The sequence below is a fragment of the Chenopodium quinoa genome, unplaced genomic scaffold (genome assembly GCF_001683475.1).
Source record: "Chenopodium quinoa cultivar QQ74 unplaced genomic scaffold, ASM168347v1, whole genome shotgun sequence".
Lineage (NCBI taxonomy): Eukaryota > Viridiplantae > Streptophyta > Magnoliopsida > Caryophyllales > Amaranthaceae > Chenopodium > Chenopodium quinoa.
This window is the reverse complement of record NW_018743863.1, coordinates 1,247,198-1,265,296: the sequence shown is the minus strand read 5'-3', so window position 1 is coordinate 1,265,296 and position 18,099 is coordinate 1,247,198. Positions and strand designations below refer to the sequence as shown.

Sequence of the window (18,099 nt, the reverse complement as noted above, 5' to 3'; positions counted from 1 at the left end):
AGTACATATATTTATATTTAAGAAAATTTGACTTTTACTACCACTAAAAAGCACCAATTTAATTCTTGCTACCTATCAAAAAATTTATTTTATTTTACTACCACCAAAAAAAAAAAAATGATACCACCTAATTGTTTCCGTTAGTGGTAGAGCTGATCAAAACTAGCCCAGCCCGATTTTGGGCGGGTTTCGGGCAGCATTTTTAGGACTGAAATCGGGTCGGGTTTGGGTTGGCCCGAATTTTTTATATTTTTTGTGGGCTTGGGAATGCATTTTTTGGTATTTTAATTCATTTTTTTGGTCCGGCCCGAAAATGCCTAGAAAAGCCCGCACGACCCGACCATTTTGGGCATGAAAATTTTGGCCCGAATCTAGGCTCGGCCCAATAAATGGGCTGATTTTTTATGCCCCGCCCATTGATCAGGTCTAGTTACTGGTCAGCCATTATTTTTTCCTTGATTCGCGTGCTGAAAAATTTTCTCTTAAGATTTTAGAGTGTCATTCTATCCTTTAAAAAGCCAAATGGAGCCCGGAATTAGCAAAAAAAACTAAATGCCTCAGTTTACGTGTCAAAATGTATTTATTTGCATGCAACTATTCTTTTTGCCGCGAATATTACTCGGGTAAGGTTTTAAGGTTCAGTTAGCCCTTAAGGATCCAGATTGAATTTGGAATTACCAAAAAATCATGTAAATGTCTCATTTTGCGTGTCTAATTATCTCAATTTCGAGCTTAATAATGTCAATTTAAACACACAAAATGAGACATTAACACTATTTTTTGTCTATTCTAAGCTCAATTTGGGATCTTAGGGATTAAAATGACCCCTAAAACCTTATCTGAGCAATTTTTACGGCAAAAAGAATAATTGCACGCAACTTGATGGATTTTTTACATGCAAAATGAGGTATTTACATTATTTTTTTACCAATTCTGAGCTCAATTTGGTTTCTTAAAAGCTAAAATAACCTCCTAAAACCTTAACAAAACATTTTTCAACACACAAAACGAAGAAAAAAATTTAATAGCTTAACCACTAACGGAAACTATTAAGTGGTAACAAAATCTATTTTTTTGTGAATGTGGTGGTAGTAAAATAAAACAAACTTTTAGATAGGTAGCAAAAATAAAAATTATGCTTTATAGTGGCCGTAAAAGTCAAAATTTCTTTATTTTTATTGTATGTTATTTTTTTAAGAGAAAGAGTGCATAAATTTGTTGTCAATATAAAAAATTATAAAAAAATATAAAAAAAAAATCCAAAAAATAAATGTAAAACTAATTAAAAAGAGCTTGAAATTTTAGAAAAAGATATTTTGTAAAGAAATTCTCAATAATTGTGGTATAGCATCTATCTGTTGGCTTTCGGACAGAGAAGACTTTAGCGTGAATAAAATGTGAGATATACAATTTGGAGAGATGGTTACTGAAGCAGGCAATGTTTCACCTTCTTTCCTTTATGATTTTGAACATCTTTTCCTTTACAAGGTGGATACTATAGCTGTTACAAAATGCTGTCAGCAAAAAAATATGGAGGAATTTTGACAACTACATTAGAGAGAAGCATATGGATGTGATTCACATATACCACTTATGTACAGCATGATCTCATACAGAATTGGCCAAGCAGGTCATTGAACATCCGCAAAGGATCGAATGCTCGGAGCAAATAGATCATAGCTTTCGGAATTTCAAGGATGCAGGAGCGAGCTGATATCTTCGCTGAAGTAAAATAACCAGTCTAGCCTTGATATTGTACAAGAGCACTATGTTCATTCATATTCATCGAGCCATGCTAGTTCCTTCAAGAGCAGCTGTTACCTGAGCTGAAGCCTCCTCAAGGGTTCGTTTCTTTTGCACTGTATTGAATGCCTCAAGTCTATCACCAACCTCAAAATCATCATAGTCCACCAATCCAATTCCACATTCAAGCCCATTGTTTACCTGAAAAGTGAGAAATTGTTAACTTCCACAGGCAATATGTATATGCAATCAAAGCAACGATGTAAGAGTCTATCCAATATAATAAAAAGAAAAAACTTAGTAAATACTAAGCTCAATACGAAATGAAGGAACATATTAGTAAGTGGTTACAAATTAGATTTCACTTAAAGGGAGATAGCATGCTTTTACAGCATGAAGATTGAAGTGAGAGATCAACATTAAAATATTCCTAATGCCTCAAATAGGTTCCTTCCCTGCAAACAAGGAGGTTGTTTGAAAATGACCCTTCATCTAAAACAATAAAACACTACGATTCAGTAAGCCTAGTTCACACAAGGCCTCGTGGCAGAAAGTAGAAATCGAGAATGGACCTGTATCCATTGAAGGAACTTCAACCTCGAAAAACGCACTATTCTCATTTCTATAATGTTATTAAAATAGGATATGTAGAAATGGGGGTGAAAAGGTGACTTGATGTTTTCTCCAATGACAAACCCCTACTCATTACCAACATCAGTGATCTAAACTGTAGAAAAAAAGCAAATTCGATAAGTACCTCTTCCACGGTTTCCTTCACTCGACGCAAAGAATCAAGGGGTCCAACATGAACAGTTTTTCCCTTACGTAAAACTCGAATCCCACAGCCTTTAGTAATTTTTCCCTCAGTCACCATGCACCCAGCAACACGACCACTGCCACTGCTAAACGTGGCCCGGACTTCTGCTGCACCAATTGTAACTTGTTCCTACATTCATATTCCATAGAACTATTGAGCGCTGAAATTTAAATTTCAAACATGGAAGCGCAAACACAATTCTGAAAAAAGATTAATAGAAACTTCAAGAAAAGAACACGTATATTCCAGGATGGAAACAACAGTTCATGTAAACCATATATAACTAAAGTTGACATATATCAATATGCATGCTTACTTTCAACATGACAATCTTTCATCGTAAGCAATACAGCTTCAGGGAATCTTTTTGTTTAACAATACTCCATTCTTTTATAGCACTTATCAGTGCTTATTGGGCTGAGCAAACCCTTGAATAAGAGATATTTATTTTATTTTTTCCATATCTTATGAGATTCCGAGTTAGTATTGTCGCAACAGTCATAATGAAAACAGTAACAAAGCTTTAAAATTCATAAGTAGATGTAATGCAGAAAGGGAGTAGCAGGAACAAAGGTACTTTCATCATGGAATCTAATACAAGTATATCATCATGATTGTACACATCAACACATACAAAATTGTGGCTAGTCTAAATATACTATGATCTTAGTTGAAAAGCATATGGGGCTTTTTGGTAATTTGTCCGTAAACAATGATTAGGTAAAATTTATTACTAATACATACCTTTATTAAAATACTCCCTCCATCCCAAAATATACCAACATTACTGTACTTTCTCATTCTTTCTTCACTTCATGTGCAGATTTTTATTCAACTATTTTATCTACAAGCATACAGCAATTATGAAACCTTGTGCCGAACCAACCATGAAGTTTATTTTGAGATAGAGGGAATAATGTTTAAGCACCAAAGACTTTTGGAAACATATATTTAGTGCCCTGTTCTTAAAAAATGAAATTTTGAGATGGAGGGAATGAATCTTCTTATTTTTTCCTATATGTTGCTATTTTTATCTTTCTCTCCGTCAACTTATACTTTTTTTTTTTTAATTTACATACATACTAATACTTCTAAAACATGAGCTAAAATCAAAAAGTAATTTTACGATGGAGCCCATGGAGGAAGCAATGTTTAAGCACCTAAGTCTTTTGAAGATAATCTTTTGTGCCCTATATTTAACATGACTACTTGTCTACTTGATAATATCATACAATTATCAAGTTGATGTAATATTCTCATAAAATTTGATCAGAAATTATATTTTCTACACTCCATAATTTTGTCAACTCGACTAATTTTCTCATTATATATAACCTACCACTAACTTTATCAATGCACATTTACTTCTTAGTTCAAATTACCAACTCAATGTAACTGAAAGCTTTGAATACCAATGCATTTCCTATAAAAAAAAAAAAAAAAAAAAAAAAAGAAAAAAAAAAAAAAGCAGACCGCATTGAAGACGAACCATTCTTTGTAGAGGAAGGCTAACTGCTTGCTGGCTAGGAGCTGTATGAGCAGTAACCATAAGACCCACATGACCACATCCACCGATTAACTTTTTCTATCTACTTTTTTCCCTCCTTAAGTTTCTTGCCCTAATTCTGAGTTGGGATGAAGCGGGTAATAAACTACCAAGGCAATAGAAGGGTAATAAATTACCAAGGCAATAGAAGGGTAATAAATTACCAAGGCAATAGAAGTTTCAACACATAATTTTCATCAACTTCACAAAACCTTAGATAACTGACTATTATTGTTTCAAATAAGGGAAAGCAAAGTGTAATACCTATGTTTGATAAACCTATACCATACTTTTGATCAATGATGTCAATTTGTAGATAAGGTGGACTAATTCCTTATTATGTTATATACCTGACCCCTATCCATAATTAGTGTACACTCTGCTTTTAGTAATGAGCTAGTGACAACTGATGATCCCACTCCTCACTGGTGAGCCTTTTTATGTACAAACACAGGGAGAGGGCTCGTAAACACCTAGGTTACTTTCACTCTTCAATATACCTAAATACTTGCGTCAAAACTCCACACTTCAACGAGTATGAATTCCTTAGCCAAGAGTTAAATCAACTAGATACCTCAGTTATTTTGGAACCACAAGGAGGAAGATATGCTGACACAAGAACATAAAAGAATTTTAACAAAAACTATAAACTTCAAATGTTGATACAATTATCTGTAAAAGAAAGGCTGTAAAAGAGATGCTTATAATCAGATATATATTTCCACACTCATGTCAATTTTTAGGATAGTAACCCTGTGTCCGAAATTGACAGTACCACTCATAACTGAATAAGGGCAACATATAGGTGTGCCAATAATATTTAATCTTTGATTTTCATTAAGAGCTTCTATGCTAAATTAGTATGTTCAATATCATGAAATTTACAGGTGCGTCCTATATCTATTCACCTAGAGGAAATTTAAGCCAAACCGGTAATGTCTTATCTTTCAGAATACTGGGCATTCATTACAACAGCTATGTATTGCAAGACCCTCATCCAACCACCATCCAGTACTCAACCCCTTCCCCCCTCCCAAAATATAAATATAAATTAAATTAAATTAACACAAACAAAAGACCACCAGATGTCTAACGAGATTCCCTACAACATGAATGTATATATCCGCAAAATGCATGTACCCCAATTAGCAGAGTTCAACAAAATTACCTCTACAGGATCCAACAATCCTTCCATTGCACGTCGCATATCATCAATTAGATCATAAATGACTTTGTATAGCCGAATCTCAACACCTCTGTTATCCGCATATTTTTGAACAGAACCAGGTGCCTTTACATTGAACCCCAAGATTATAGCTTGACTAGCAACTGCAAGATCAACATCACTAGTACTAACATCTCCTGTTGCTTGCAAGAGAAACTTCAAAGAAACATTAACCTGAGGAAGAACCTCCAGAGCCTGTCTCAGTGCTTCAATTGAGCCCTATAATAAGTTGTGCAAAATAGCAAATGGATAAGAGAAACGTCCCGCAATGATATTAAGAAAAAAAAAAAAAAAATAAAAATTATATATATATATATATATATATATATATATATATTTATATATATATATATATATATATAATATAAATTATTAAAAAAACAGGAAAAAAAAAAAAAGGGAGAAAAGAAACCAAAAGCAGAAGTTTACTTATAGAACTAACAGACACATGCTAACTAATAGTTCTGCATCCTAAACAACCAAAAGCACATCAAGTCAACCAATAAATACACAATTCTCTAATCAAGTCATTATGAAAGTCAGGCTGTTACTATAACAAGATATGTTTCTGAGAAAATCCCTTGGTCTCATTCTGAAGAACATACATAAAAAGGTATATTCCACATATATATTCATTGTGATGTTACAATAAGAATCTCCAGATTCATAATCAATAAAATTATTATGCCAAATTATCTAAAGCCTGTCAGCTCCAATCAAGCATGTCTTTGATCCAGAGTTATTAGTAAACTAAAAGCTCTGCCTAAGGGTGAAAGACTTTTATACAGCAGCAGCTCATGATTTAAAGGGATAGAACTTCAATATCATACATCAATCAATCAAAGCCTTAATCCCATAAGCGGGGTCGACTACATCAACCAAAAGTGATTATTCCGTATAGTCATCCACAAAAATCTTCCTCCTCCATCCCTTACGATCAAATACTCCCTTACGATCACGGCACGACAGTGCAAGGAAAGCAGTATAACAAATAATAACCTCCAATTTGATTTAGATAGCCACTAATGGATGACCTCTTTAAATAAAGAATTATCCCAATTATGTATTCAGACAAAAATAAAAGGAATCTATGGGTATAAAATTGGGTATACTCAAACAGCTTGAGTCGTCTAAAATGTACTGTCCACTAAAGAAGAGGGTCATTGCCTCTAAGATGCCTCAAGGAGCTTTCGACACATCAAGATGCCGTCTTTATTTTATTTTATTTAAATTTTGAGACCTACAAATGTTATTTCAATTTATCTTAAGGCATTACGATAGCTTAAAACCCACTTTGAAAATTTGGTTGCAGTTAAGAACTCAAGGCTGGTTTAACATTGAGTCCTCTGCAGAATCAAATAAAGGAATGTTATAGATTCAATACAGCCCAGGAAGGGACTATTTAAATATGAAGAAAGTAAACAAGGAATATTATAGATTCAATATAGCCCAGGAATATGGTTTGTATACCTATTGTAGTTAAATCTTTACTGAGGATAATTTAACATAGCTGGTAAATTAGCCCTTGTCTTATTAGTATGTGATTCTAAGTAATACTTCCTCCATTTTTTTTGCAACATGGTCTCATGGAACATTTTTGAGGAAGTTAATAGATAAGATTAACAGATAACGTAATCAATATAATTTCGAACAAAATCTAGAGGAGCTTGTTGCAACATACTTCGGTCCCAATTCCGAGAATTTTGACAGGTACCTGTGTTTCATACCCCTATTGAATTATTGAATTTTGACAGCTAGTTGACGTCATTTCTTTTAACCATGACTGAAACACCTTTCTACATTGTTCAACAATGTTATAGAATCTCCAACACCCCTATCAAAGATTACAAGATTTGAGAGCTTTAGTTATAATCTCTGTCTCTCTCCCAGATATTCTAATCACTAAGAGGGATTGTAATAAAATAAAATTAAGGGTTATTTTACTATAGTGGCCTTCAAATCCATAATAGTGATATAATATACGAACTACGAAGTATATTATCTAATGTGGTGCTCCTGTATGTTTTCCTTTTTTACATAGCATATAGCCCATATACATGTTTTCTTCAAATGCATGAGGTGTGCCATTTGAAAATAAATCAACGTGTCACAAGCCTAAATTTCTCCTTTCCTTTCCCTTCTCTCTCAAATAGCATGAAGGTAGTAGTTTAATATCCACGGTAACCAGAAAGTCAGTCAAGTACAAGCTCTAAAACTGAAAAGTGAAAGATAGATCGAGTTCACTGCTTAATCAAATTCTCCCTAATATCTTTTAGAGATTGAACATCATCCTAAAAGAGATACCTAGATTTTTGGTTCAGAAATATACAAATAGAAGGATCATTAGAACTGCTTTGTTTTCATCAGGTTATTATACTGTAGTGATGAGGTTGAACTTAAGTTTCACATACAACGCTAGACAAGCAATACAATTTGAATCTGCACAACTTGTTTCCCATCTTAACAAGCAAAACACCATGCAATGGAGTTATGGATCAAAAACTTATTCACATGAAACATATAATTAATCTTGGATAACCTATGCATTTCAAACGTTATCAAGACTCCGCCAGTTTTTACCATACAAGAATTGCCATTTTCTAAACCAAATTACCAAACCATAAGAACCTATAGCATCCCAAAAAATTTGTTAGGGAATTAACCATACTACAGCCGGTTTTTTCAAGCCAATGAATCCTGGATTAGGCACTAAGGTGGAAATTAAGGGCAATGACAAACTAATGGCATGCTAATTATTAAATAATAAATAAATAAATGAAAAGTGAAGACTATGTTGAAAACATACACAAACTTCGAAACAATAAACATATGAACATAAATATATGAACATAAAAAAATAAATAAATCAGTCCATCCCCTGATACTCAAACCCCCAATCACTTATCGCAAAAAAAAAAACCATCACGCATACATCATTAAAAATTAGTATGGCAAGAAAAAAATGGACACCTTACCTGGAGATCAACCTTTAGAATAATATTTAGCTGGTGCAAGTCCAAACCAGCCATCTTCCCAGATGAAACTGCTGAAGCCAAAGATGACAAGGTAACCTTACCATCTCCAGCCTTAGTAGCTATGCGCTCATCCCTTATAGAGACTGCACGAGCCTCTGCCTTTTCACGAGCTATGTCAAGAGAACTCACTACTTCAAACTCATCACCAGCGAATGGAACATTATTCAATCCTATAACCTGGTAAGAATTTGCTCGTAGGTAAGAAGATATTGTCGGAGAAGTGGTCCGTCCAATAAGCCACAAAGGTACATTTTTAGAAAAACTGGTTCAAAAGGACTCTTAGGTTAGTCTTTTGTGCACTTGCGTCCTGTTGGGTAGGCAGTGATACATACTGGCAAATTGGTAATGGCATCATGGGAATCAACTAGAAAATAGTTTGCATTGGCAAATTTGCCATACATTTTTAGATACCCAAATATTCTTATAATTGTGGTTGTTAATTACCATAGTTGGTTTCATTTTTTGGAGATGGTAAAGCATCACCAGGAAAAAAAAACCACACGAATCAAAAACAGCTATGCATAAAAGCAAACCTGAACAGGGATAGATGGACCAGCTTCATCCACACGATTCCCTCCATGATCAAATAAGGCACGCACCTTCAATCAGAAAAAACAAGTGAGTAAATGTCTAACGGTAACTCTCCAAGAACTAAAGTTCACAGCAATTGTTACCAACCTTCCCAAATGCTTCACCACAGACAATTGTATCCCCTTTTCTTAAGGTGCCTTTCTGCACAATAAAAGTGGCAATAGGTCCTTTTGATTTATCAAGACCAGCTTCAATTACAGTGCCTTTTGCACTCCTGTGAGGATTTGCCTTTAACTCTTGCAGCTTCAAACATAACACGGAAAGAGAAAAGAACAATATAAGAAAGAGAGATAAAACTATGAAGTGACAGTGTGTAGGTAAGGGTGTAAGGATCTCTTCAAACATAGCTACAGGTTAATAAGCAAAGGAGTGTGTAAAGCTAGCAAGGAATTAACACAAGAACAATCAAGTGTAAGAAGACAAGACATAATTATGCATCATGTAAGAAGACAAGACCCCTCATCTGCATCAGAGTTGCATATACAGCAATACAGGACATTTAAAAAGGATAACCAAATTAAGGATACAACATACAGGAAACTACCTAAAGAAACATATTCATTGTCTCATTGAATACCATATACGACAACTCACAATATATATTGAAAATCCAAATAATTATCTTCTTATATTAAATATTTAAAATTTTCCACTGTGTTAAAATATGCATGATTTTCTCAACACATTCCCGCCATCATATTTCTCCTAAAATCATGGATCAAAAGTAATGAGTAAGCTGTGGGACAGAGTGAGTAAACTTTTAGAGAGACAAGAGTATATGTAAGTAACGTAACTTTAAAATGCTCAGGATAATCGGCCTTGGTTTACTACCTTGATATCTAGGTGTATTTCTGTTATGCAATGAATTTTAGAGACAATGAGTTCACCAACCTAATATAGAATTCCAATTCATATTATTACAAAGAACTAATGAAGAAATAACAGCTTCTACTAATTTAAAGTGTACATTAGCAGATGAATATATTTGTCTCAAACTAAAATCCCTTTCCTTCAAAACTTGATAACAATAAAGATGTGCAGAAATGAGTAAGCCAGAAACAGTAAGAGTCATTCAGAAGTATACGACATTGTAAGTTACTATTAATAGTGTAACCAAGAATTGAAATCAATCTTAAATAAGAACCATTAGCTTTATCTTACCTCTGCAACAAGCATGGCTGTCTCTAGTAATTCATCCACGTTTTCACCTTTCAGTGCACTGATCTGTAATATGGAGATACAAGGATGAGCATCCTCTGAACACCCCCCCGCCCCTACCAACCCCCTTACACACCCTAATATATACGAATTAGAAAATAAAAGGAAAAAAAAAAAGTAGCTGCCAAAGGATATTCATTGAAAAAATATTTTTTTATACTCCCTTTGATTTTCTTTTTAAAAGTAACATTTTGACTTTTGCATAATTTATACACTAACTTTGAATTGATTATTTTACAAATATACATAATGCCCTTTTTGTGAAATATGTTGTTGGATTGGTCACGATGTATATTTCCATAATACTTCCTCTGTTTCTTTTTAACAGTCCTATTTGAAATTTGCATGGTTTCCAATGAAATATTGTGTTTAAAATATCTTAGGCTACGTATTACAAACAAATATAAAATTATATATTTGGATATCAAAAATCGACGAATCTAATAAGATCCCACATGACTATGTTTTAAAGTATGTATCTATCTTTAAAATATTAGATTCCAAGTACTCCGTGGGACAAATAAAAAGGAACGAAAGAAGTATTAATTTTTATAATAATTACTATTACACAATTATGAATATTAATGGTCAAAGCTATGTCCCGCCAAAAGTACTGGTCAAATTGTTGTAGTAGATAAAAATTCAGGGAAATTATTTAATTTTTTATTACTAAAAATACCTTGACCATTGGGATATCACCACCCCAATCCTCTGCCATCAAACCAATTGATGAAAGGTCTTGCATGACACGATCAGGATTAGCCCCATCTTTGTCTATCTGTAACCAAAAAGAATTAGTTAAGATAAACTAACTAAAATTTAAATGCGCATTAAAATGCAAACATAACAAGTCAACCAGTTTAATTCAAGCAATCCTAAACACATGTTCACAACCTATGCCAATTCCACGCTACAAGGATACATAATTTTCAAGATAGTGTCCAACTGTCCAACATCAATCCTTAGAAGGTCCGGTTGAAATTTAGGCTATATTGTGTACTCAATAACTACCAAAAAGAACCTGCTATGAGTATGATGGTTACCTTATTAATTGCAACCACAATAGGTACACCAGCTGCTTTCGCATGTGCTATGGCTTCATTTGTTTGAGGACGGATCCCATCATCAGCAGCTACAACAATAATAGCTATATCCGTCACTCTTGCTCCACGAGCCCTCATTGCCCCAAAAGCCTACAGAAGGAAAATGTAAAATACATCAATTAACATGATTGATGCAACTGATTCATAACAATTAATTATTCGCAGACATATGTGCCACGGGATAAATTATCATATACTCTGCTTGTTAACAGAGCAGGTTTGGAGCATATATGAAAAAATAAGCCAACATAATACCAAATTGACTTATGAATTAAAATTAGAGTGGGGCCTTCAGTTAACCTCGTGACCAGGAGTGTCGAGAAAGACACAAGGTAGCAACTTGCCATCAACTGGTACATCCACTTTATAAGCTCCAATCCCTTGTGTAATCCCTCCTGCTTCAGAAGCTGCAACCTGCAAAATAAAGTAAAATCTAATATCATATCCCAACAGATCCATGCATTTGAAACAAGGTTTGGCATGGATAATTTCTTAAAATAATTATATATTCAGCTATGACACCCTTCATTGCAAACTTGCACAGAAAACCTAATTACGCAGTTATAAACTCGAATGAAGTAAAGACATTAATAAATAATAGACTAATGGATAGACCAAATAGACATTCTATAGATAACACTTAATGCATAGTCTTATGAGTAATTATTATATGATACATAGCATAACGGAAAGAGTAATACTTCTGTACAGCTAAGAATATACTTCTGTACGGAAAGACATTCTATAGATAAGGGAAGGATGAAAGTAAAATTATCATCTGCTAGAACCAAAAACTCTTGTTTTGAGACGTTATAAATGCAGCTATAATGACAAAAATACAAACACAGTCAATGCTTTGGTTGAACGTTTACCTTGCTCTTTCGTATATAATCCAGGAGCGTTGTCTGCCAAGATAGACCAACCATGTTAGATAGTTGCTTGTAAGAAATGAGCAATCTTAATGACAAATTTTTTACAGAGATTGTCATCTACTCACCTTTCCATGATCAACATGACCCATGATAGTAAGCACAGGAGGCCTATCTTCAAGTTTGTCGAGGTCATCTTCATCAAAAGCTTCCGTTTTCCGAGCCATATCTCCCAATTCATCAGAAATCGCATCCAAAACATCAACTTCATACCGTTCACAGATCATCTTTACCATTTCCTTATCGAGAGTTTGTACCCCATCAGGTTTAATCCCCTTGGAATATAGGTAACCAAGAATTTCACCTTCACTGATAGCCAAGTTGTCTGCCAATTCTTCCGTTGACATGCCCTTTTCTCCAACCTCTAAAATATCCACTTTGACAGGAGCTGCATCTCTCGCTGCTTGACGTCTAGCAGCTTTACGACTTGCCTTACTCCATTTCCTCCCTTTTCGTGCTGTAGCACCAGCAATGGATACTCCAAGTTCTGAAGTATCTTCATGCATATCATCATCATTAACCATACGCCTCTTTGCTCCACCAGCTGTAACACCCTTCTTCTTGTAGTCATCTTTAAACTTTCCTGAAGGTATTTTCGCAGGTTTAGGTGGGGCAATTACAGCTTGAGCAATCATTGGATCAACAGCTGTTTTCTTTGAGGCAAATTTGTCAACCAAAATTGGTTTTCTCTCTTTCGATTTCACAGCCTGGTCCTTCCCATCAACTGCGGAGGACATTCCCACATCCTTCAAAACCGGCTTTTTCGGCACTGGTGGAGGAGCCACAGACGGCCTTGCCTGCAACTTGATATCAGGCCTCTGCGGTGGCAATGGAGGTCTCAAGGTCTGAGGTGATTGATTGTCTAACTTTTCTTCTCCCTTAGTCCTACTTTCCGTTTTCTCAACCTTTTCAATCTTAGGAGGTTCTTTTACTACTTTTTGCACCGTGGCAACTGGATTCCCTTTTCGCCAAACACTCTTCCCAGCGCTAGGCTTCCCTTTAGCCGAACTATTTACAGGTTTACCATTTGTTGAAGTACTTACACTGGGAGATGGTTTATTTACAGGTTTGCTCTCATTTGTACTATCTAATTCCGAGCTTCCGGTTTCTAGTCTCTCAGCCTTCTCTAATACCTCATCTAGTGATTCAATTACCTTCTTCTTCTCCTCCACATTACCTAATTTCCCATTACTTGAGCCTGCATCAATTTTTGATTCCTCCCAACCTACCGAATTTTCCCCCAATTTATGATTCCCATTAGACCCCGATTTTAGTACCGGTTTAGGAGAAGGCTTCAAGATAAGGTCCTCATCTTTACTCCCTTTATATGTATTTTCAAGAGAAACAGCATTTCCTTGCTCAGAAATGTAATCAGTAACAATAGAAAGCTTACACACCGATACATATTGCCATCTCCTCCCCCCTCCTAAATGCCGAAAATTACAACTACAAACCCTTCTAGGAATCGAAATTTTATTAACTAATGAAAAGGAAACCTCCAGATTTCCTGAACAACTCGTTCCAGAGCTTCCCAAAGTCACTAAGGAAGCCATTGTTGCCATTATTATAATTGTTCTTAAAGATTAAGGATTTTAATCATCAGAATTTGCAACCAATCAATCCCAAATATAAGAATTTCAAAACAACAGCACAAATTCTTGTAAACCCAACTATAAACTACTTAACAAAGTGGCATTACAGTCCCAAAAGAATCATACACTATTCACTGAACAAACAGATAAGTATGCAAAATTTAAGGATAAAATGAACAACCCAGAATAAGAAAATGCTAAATTTATTGGAGTATAAAGTGTTTGAATTGAGATATTACGTGAGTTCATAAGAACCAAAAAAAAAAAAAAACCGTACCTTATTATGGCTAGAATGAAATCAGGAAAATTTTTGAGGTCGAAAAATAAGAAGAAGAAAATAGGCGGATGGTAAGAAAGAAGGTGAGGTGAGGTGAGTTGAGCGGTATCTGGCTAAGAGAGGTCTACAAAAGCTTGTGTGGCTCTTTCTCTACCTGTCAAATTGAATTTTCGTGATAAGGCTTTTTATTTTCAATCTTCGATTTCTTTTGTTTTTTTTTAGCTGGCCAGGTTGATCTCGGTGATAAATCTGGAGCGTTTATCATGGGGTATAATTATCTTTTTGCGTCTTTAGTTAGGGGTTTGAAGGTCCTTTGCTTATCACATAGAGTTAACTCCTTTCAACCCATTTGCAAACGTTGCAGGCTGAAGTGTTAACCATAATTAAGTGGTTTCACTTTTGCGATTGGAAATAACACCACTCTGCAAAATCAGCAAAATTGCAAGTTCACCATAAACATTCACACTTGAAGCAATTTATTTGCAAAAATGTGAAAATTTCAAGTTTATATGAAAAATGAACTCACCAAGATAAGCACCAATTATGACTTCATAAACATGCTTAATAAGGTTTATAATTGCAGTAGATTAGTGATGCAACCATATATTTAATCTACCTTTAACATGCCATAATTAATCAAGGTTTACAGATTTAAAAAATTTCGTCAAAAACGAAAAACCCCTCGAAAAACATGTTTTTGGGTGGATTTTGGCTTCTAGACAGTTTTCAAAGAGGGTCAAAAACGATTTAGAACATTGATTCCACCCAAAAATCACTATTTTTGAGTCAAAATCTGGGTTCGTGAGCCAAAATTAGTAAAATACGAGATTAAAACTAATTAAAACGAGCTTCTAATCTAATTAGAAAGCAAAACCAGAATTTAAATCCATTTTAAATCACCTCAATTAATTATTAGTTACAATAATTAAAATGAGCGTGGCTCCGATACCGTTGTTGGGTTTCGCAGCGTCCAACACTACGCGAAAGAGAAACCCGCCCAAGACCCGCCCACTAATTAAAGCAACTAACAGTGCAATCACATAATTAAACAACAAAAGAAAGAGAAAGAGAAATGGCATTCTTACCCTCCACGCGTGTTTCACTCCTATAGAGCTCAGACTTCAAAGCCTTAGCTCCGCAAGTGCGTGAGCCTCCGACGGAGTCCACCCTCAAGACCCGACCAGAACGGTCTCTACCCCGAAAGTTAGTCAGGCCTAGACCAAGAAAAGACTAGAGTATTACGAACTTAAAGGTTTTCTCACCTATAGGGATATGCCTTATTAAGTTCAACTCAAGTGATTTTTTCCAAACCCAAAACTTGGGTATTTATAGGGAAAGGAGACTTGATCTCCCTTCTCCCATCGATGTGGAAGATTTGCATTTTTCCACCAATTTATTTTAATCAAAAACAAATTAAAATGCAAAGCAATTAACAAGCTCCAAGTGGCAAAGGGAAAGGAAGAGTAGGTGAGGACCATTCAAAGGGGGGGGGACCAAATCCCCTTGCTCACCAAGCAAGCCCTTGAAATCGGTCCCCACACAAAACCGACATCACCTGAGAATATTCAAAACAGGGTATTAAGACAATGTCTTGGATAAAGAAACACTTGTTAAGCAAACATTGAATATTTCAATCGATAATTATTCCTAATCAAGGTCATTTAAATGATGGACGATTAATGACCACTTGAGATTAGTGTGTAGTATGATTTATAGCACCGTTTCTTGTGCTATGAGGACTTGATTGTCATAAATCATTTACACAAGTATTGGTTTGGAACTATACCGGATCGACCTATGAGAATACTTTAAGAGATTTAAAATCGTCATAAGTATATTTCTCATTATAGCTATCGGAACCTTTTTCCTTGACCATGAGTATTGTAGGTTCTCTTGTTTAAGTACTAGTCAGTTTTCATGTTGTCAAACGTCTGCCGTAAATGGGGATTATAACGGCAACACTTGGGCGGCTAGGTCATCTTAGTAAGGAAAGCTAACAATGCAAGACTGAGAATGTCCCCCTATTAACAATAGAGAACATGTCTTTGTTGTTTACAAGGCCTCTCGCACTACTACATTTGAGAGATAATCCAACCCCTATTTCCGTTGTATTAGGTGTTAAAAACTGTTGTATTAAGCCTAATACAACGGCTAGCAACCGTCACATTTGCTAGGGTTGGATTAGGTCTAATACAACGGTAAAAGGAACCTAATCCAACGGATTGCCCAATCCGTTGGATTAGGTTCCTTTCTTCTTTTTTTGGAATAACTGAACCTAATACAACGGATTGCTCCCCAATTCGTTATATTAGATCTTTCTTCCGTTGTATTAGGTCTTTTGTCCAAGTCCTATCCAGATTGTCCAAGTCCAGAAGTGTCAACTGATCAATGTCTTCTTAGTTTGCAACTTTGCATCTTAATTTTGGTATTGTATCTCTGGATGATTAGAATTTGAAAATCTGAAAAACTAAGATATGAAAAATTGAAAAACGAAAAACGAAGAACGAAAAATTGAAAAATCTGAAAACGAATATCTGAAAAATGAAAATTTGAAAAAAAAAAAAAAAAAACCCAGAAATCGAACCCAGATCTGAAAAAAAAAACCCAGAAATCAAACAAAAAACACGAACCTTGAAAAAACGAAATCGAACCCAGAAAAAACAAACAAAAAAACGTACCTAGAAAAAACGAAATCGAAATCGAAATCGAAAAAAACCGAAATCGAAATCGAAAAAATTGAAATCGAAATTGAACCTAGAAAAAAGGATCCCAAAAATCGAAAAAACAACAAAAAACGAACCCAGAAAAAACGAAATCGAGCCTAGAAAAAAACCCAGAAATCGAACAAAAAAACGATCTAAAAAAACAAGAACAAAAAAACGAAAAACGAAGACAAAAACAAGATCTAAAAAATGATCTGATAAACGAAAAAAAAAAACCGATCTGAAATACGATTAAAAAACAAAAAACGATCTGAAAACAAGAAAAACGAAGACGAAAACAAGAAAACGAAAACAAGATGTGCAAACGATCTAAAAAACAAAAAAAAACAACGGATAATACCTTATAAACGAAACAAAGATCTGGAGAACATAGATCTGAAAATGAAACAACAAAACGAAAACATAGATCTGAAAACGAAAAAAACGAAAAAAATCAAGAAAAAACCGAGAAAAAAAAATATAAAAACCCAGAAACACCCAGAAAAAAAACCCAAATAAAAACCCAGAAAAAAATATAAAAACCCAGAAAAACGAAAAAAAAACAAGAATTCGAAAAAACCAACAAAAAAATGAATAAAACGAATGAAGAATCAAGAAAACGAAAAAAAAACCCAGAATGAGGGAGTTGAGAAGAAAGAGAGAGGGTAGACGAGAGAGTTGAGGAGAGATAGAGAATGGGAGGCGAGAGAGGGTGAGAAAGAGAGAGAGAGAGAATGAGGGGAGACAGAGAGGTTTCGAGAGAGAGCGGAATGAAAATGAGAGTGAATGAGATAATGAGCGAATAAGAGAGAATAAAAGGCCCAAGAAAAAAAGCCCAAGAGGGTCTAATACAACGGTTTCTTCAATCTGTTGTATTAGACTCCTCAATCCATTGTATTAGCTGAGCTAATACAACGGATGAGTTTATCTAATACAACGGTTAGTATAAACCGTTGTATTAGACCTATTTTAGTATAAACCGTTGTATTAGACTACATCTAATACAACGGTATGAAATTAGCCATTGTATTAGCTAATTTTGCACCGTTGTATTAGATTAAAAATGTAGTGTCGAAGAGCAAGACTGTGAAAATGCATGGTCCTGCTCATATGGATTTTGGAAATCATCTGCTTATTGACAGTCGAACACGGGAATTGAGAAACACTTCTGGACTTAATAAGGATGACGAAGAATCTTACCTTATAGTTCATGAAGAGACATTAAGTGACATAGGAAAAAGGCTATACACTAATTGCACACTTGTCTAGAAGGACAAGTGGGAGATTGAAAGGAATGGTGTCCTTCCAACAAGTGTATTAT

General features: G+C 34.8%; 1 protein-coding gene across 1 annotated transcript; it reads right to left on the bottom strand.

Moving 5' to 3' along the window:
- Window positions 1-1,421: 1,421 nt before the first annotated feature.
- LOC110686506 (translation initiation factor IF-2, chloroplastic-like) lies at window positions 1,422-14,238 on the bottom strand. Its single transcript, XM_021863128.1, has 12 exons — window positions 12,276-14,238; window positions 12,151-12,183; window positions 11,579-11,692; window positions 11,219-11,368; window positions 10,855-10,953; window positions 10,119-10,181; window positions 9,045-9,200; window positions 8,900-8,965; window positions 8,307-8,543; window positions 5,275-5,550; window positions 2,501-2,689; window positions 1,422-1,944 (listed from the first exon to the last, which is right to left on the bottom strand). Exons 1-12 carry the CDS (start codon window positions 13,767-13,769, stop codon window positions 1,783-1,785), a joined length of 3,039 nt encoding a protein of 1,012 aa, XP_021718820.1. The 5' UTR covers window positions 13,770-14,238; the 3' UTR covers window positions 1,422-1,782.
- Window positions 14,239-18,099: the final 3,861 nt, after the last annotated feature.

Excerpts from the sequence above, each read along its gene's own strand:
- LOC110686506 (XM_021863128.1), bottom strand. The coding sequence starts at position 13,769 with ATGGCAACAATGGCTTCCTTAGTGACTTTGGGAAGCTCTGGAACGAGT. Across the intron at positions 12,184-12,275 it reads GTCATGTTGATCATGGAAAG|ACAACGCTCCTGGATTATAT; the intron begins GTGAGTAGATGA and ends CTATCTTGGCAG. Across the intron at positions 10,182-10,854 it reads GTGATATCCCAATGGTCAAG|ATCAGTGCACTGAAAGGTGA; the intron begins GTATTTTTAGTA and ends TCCATATTACAG.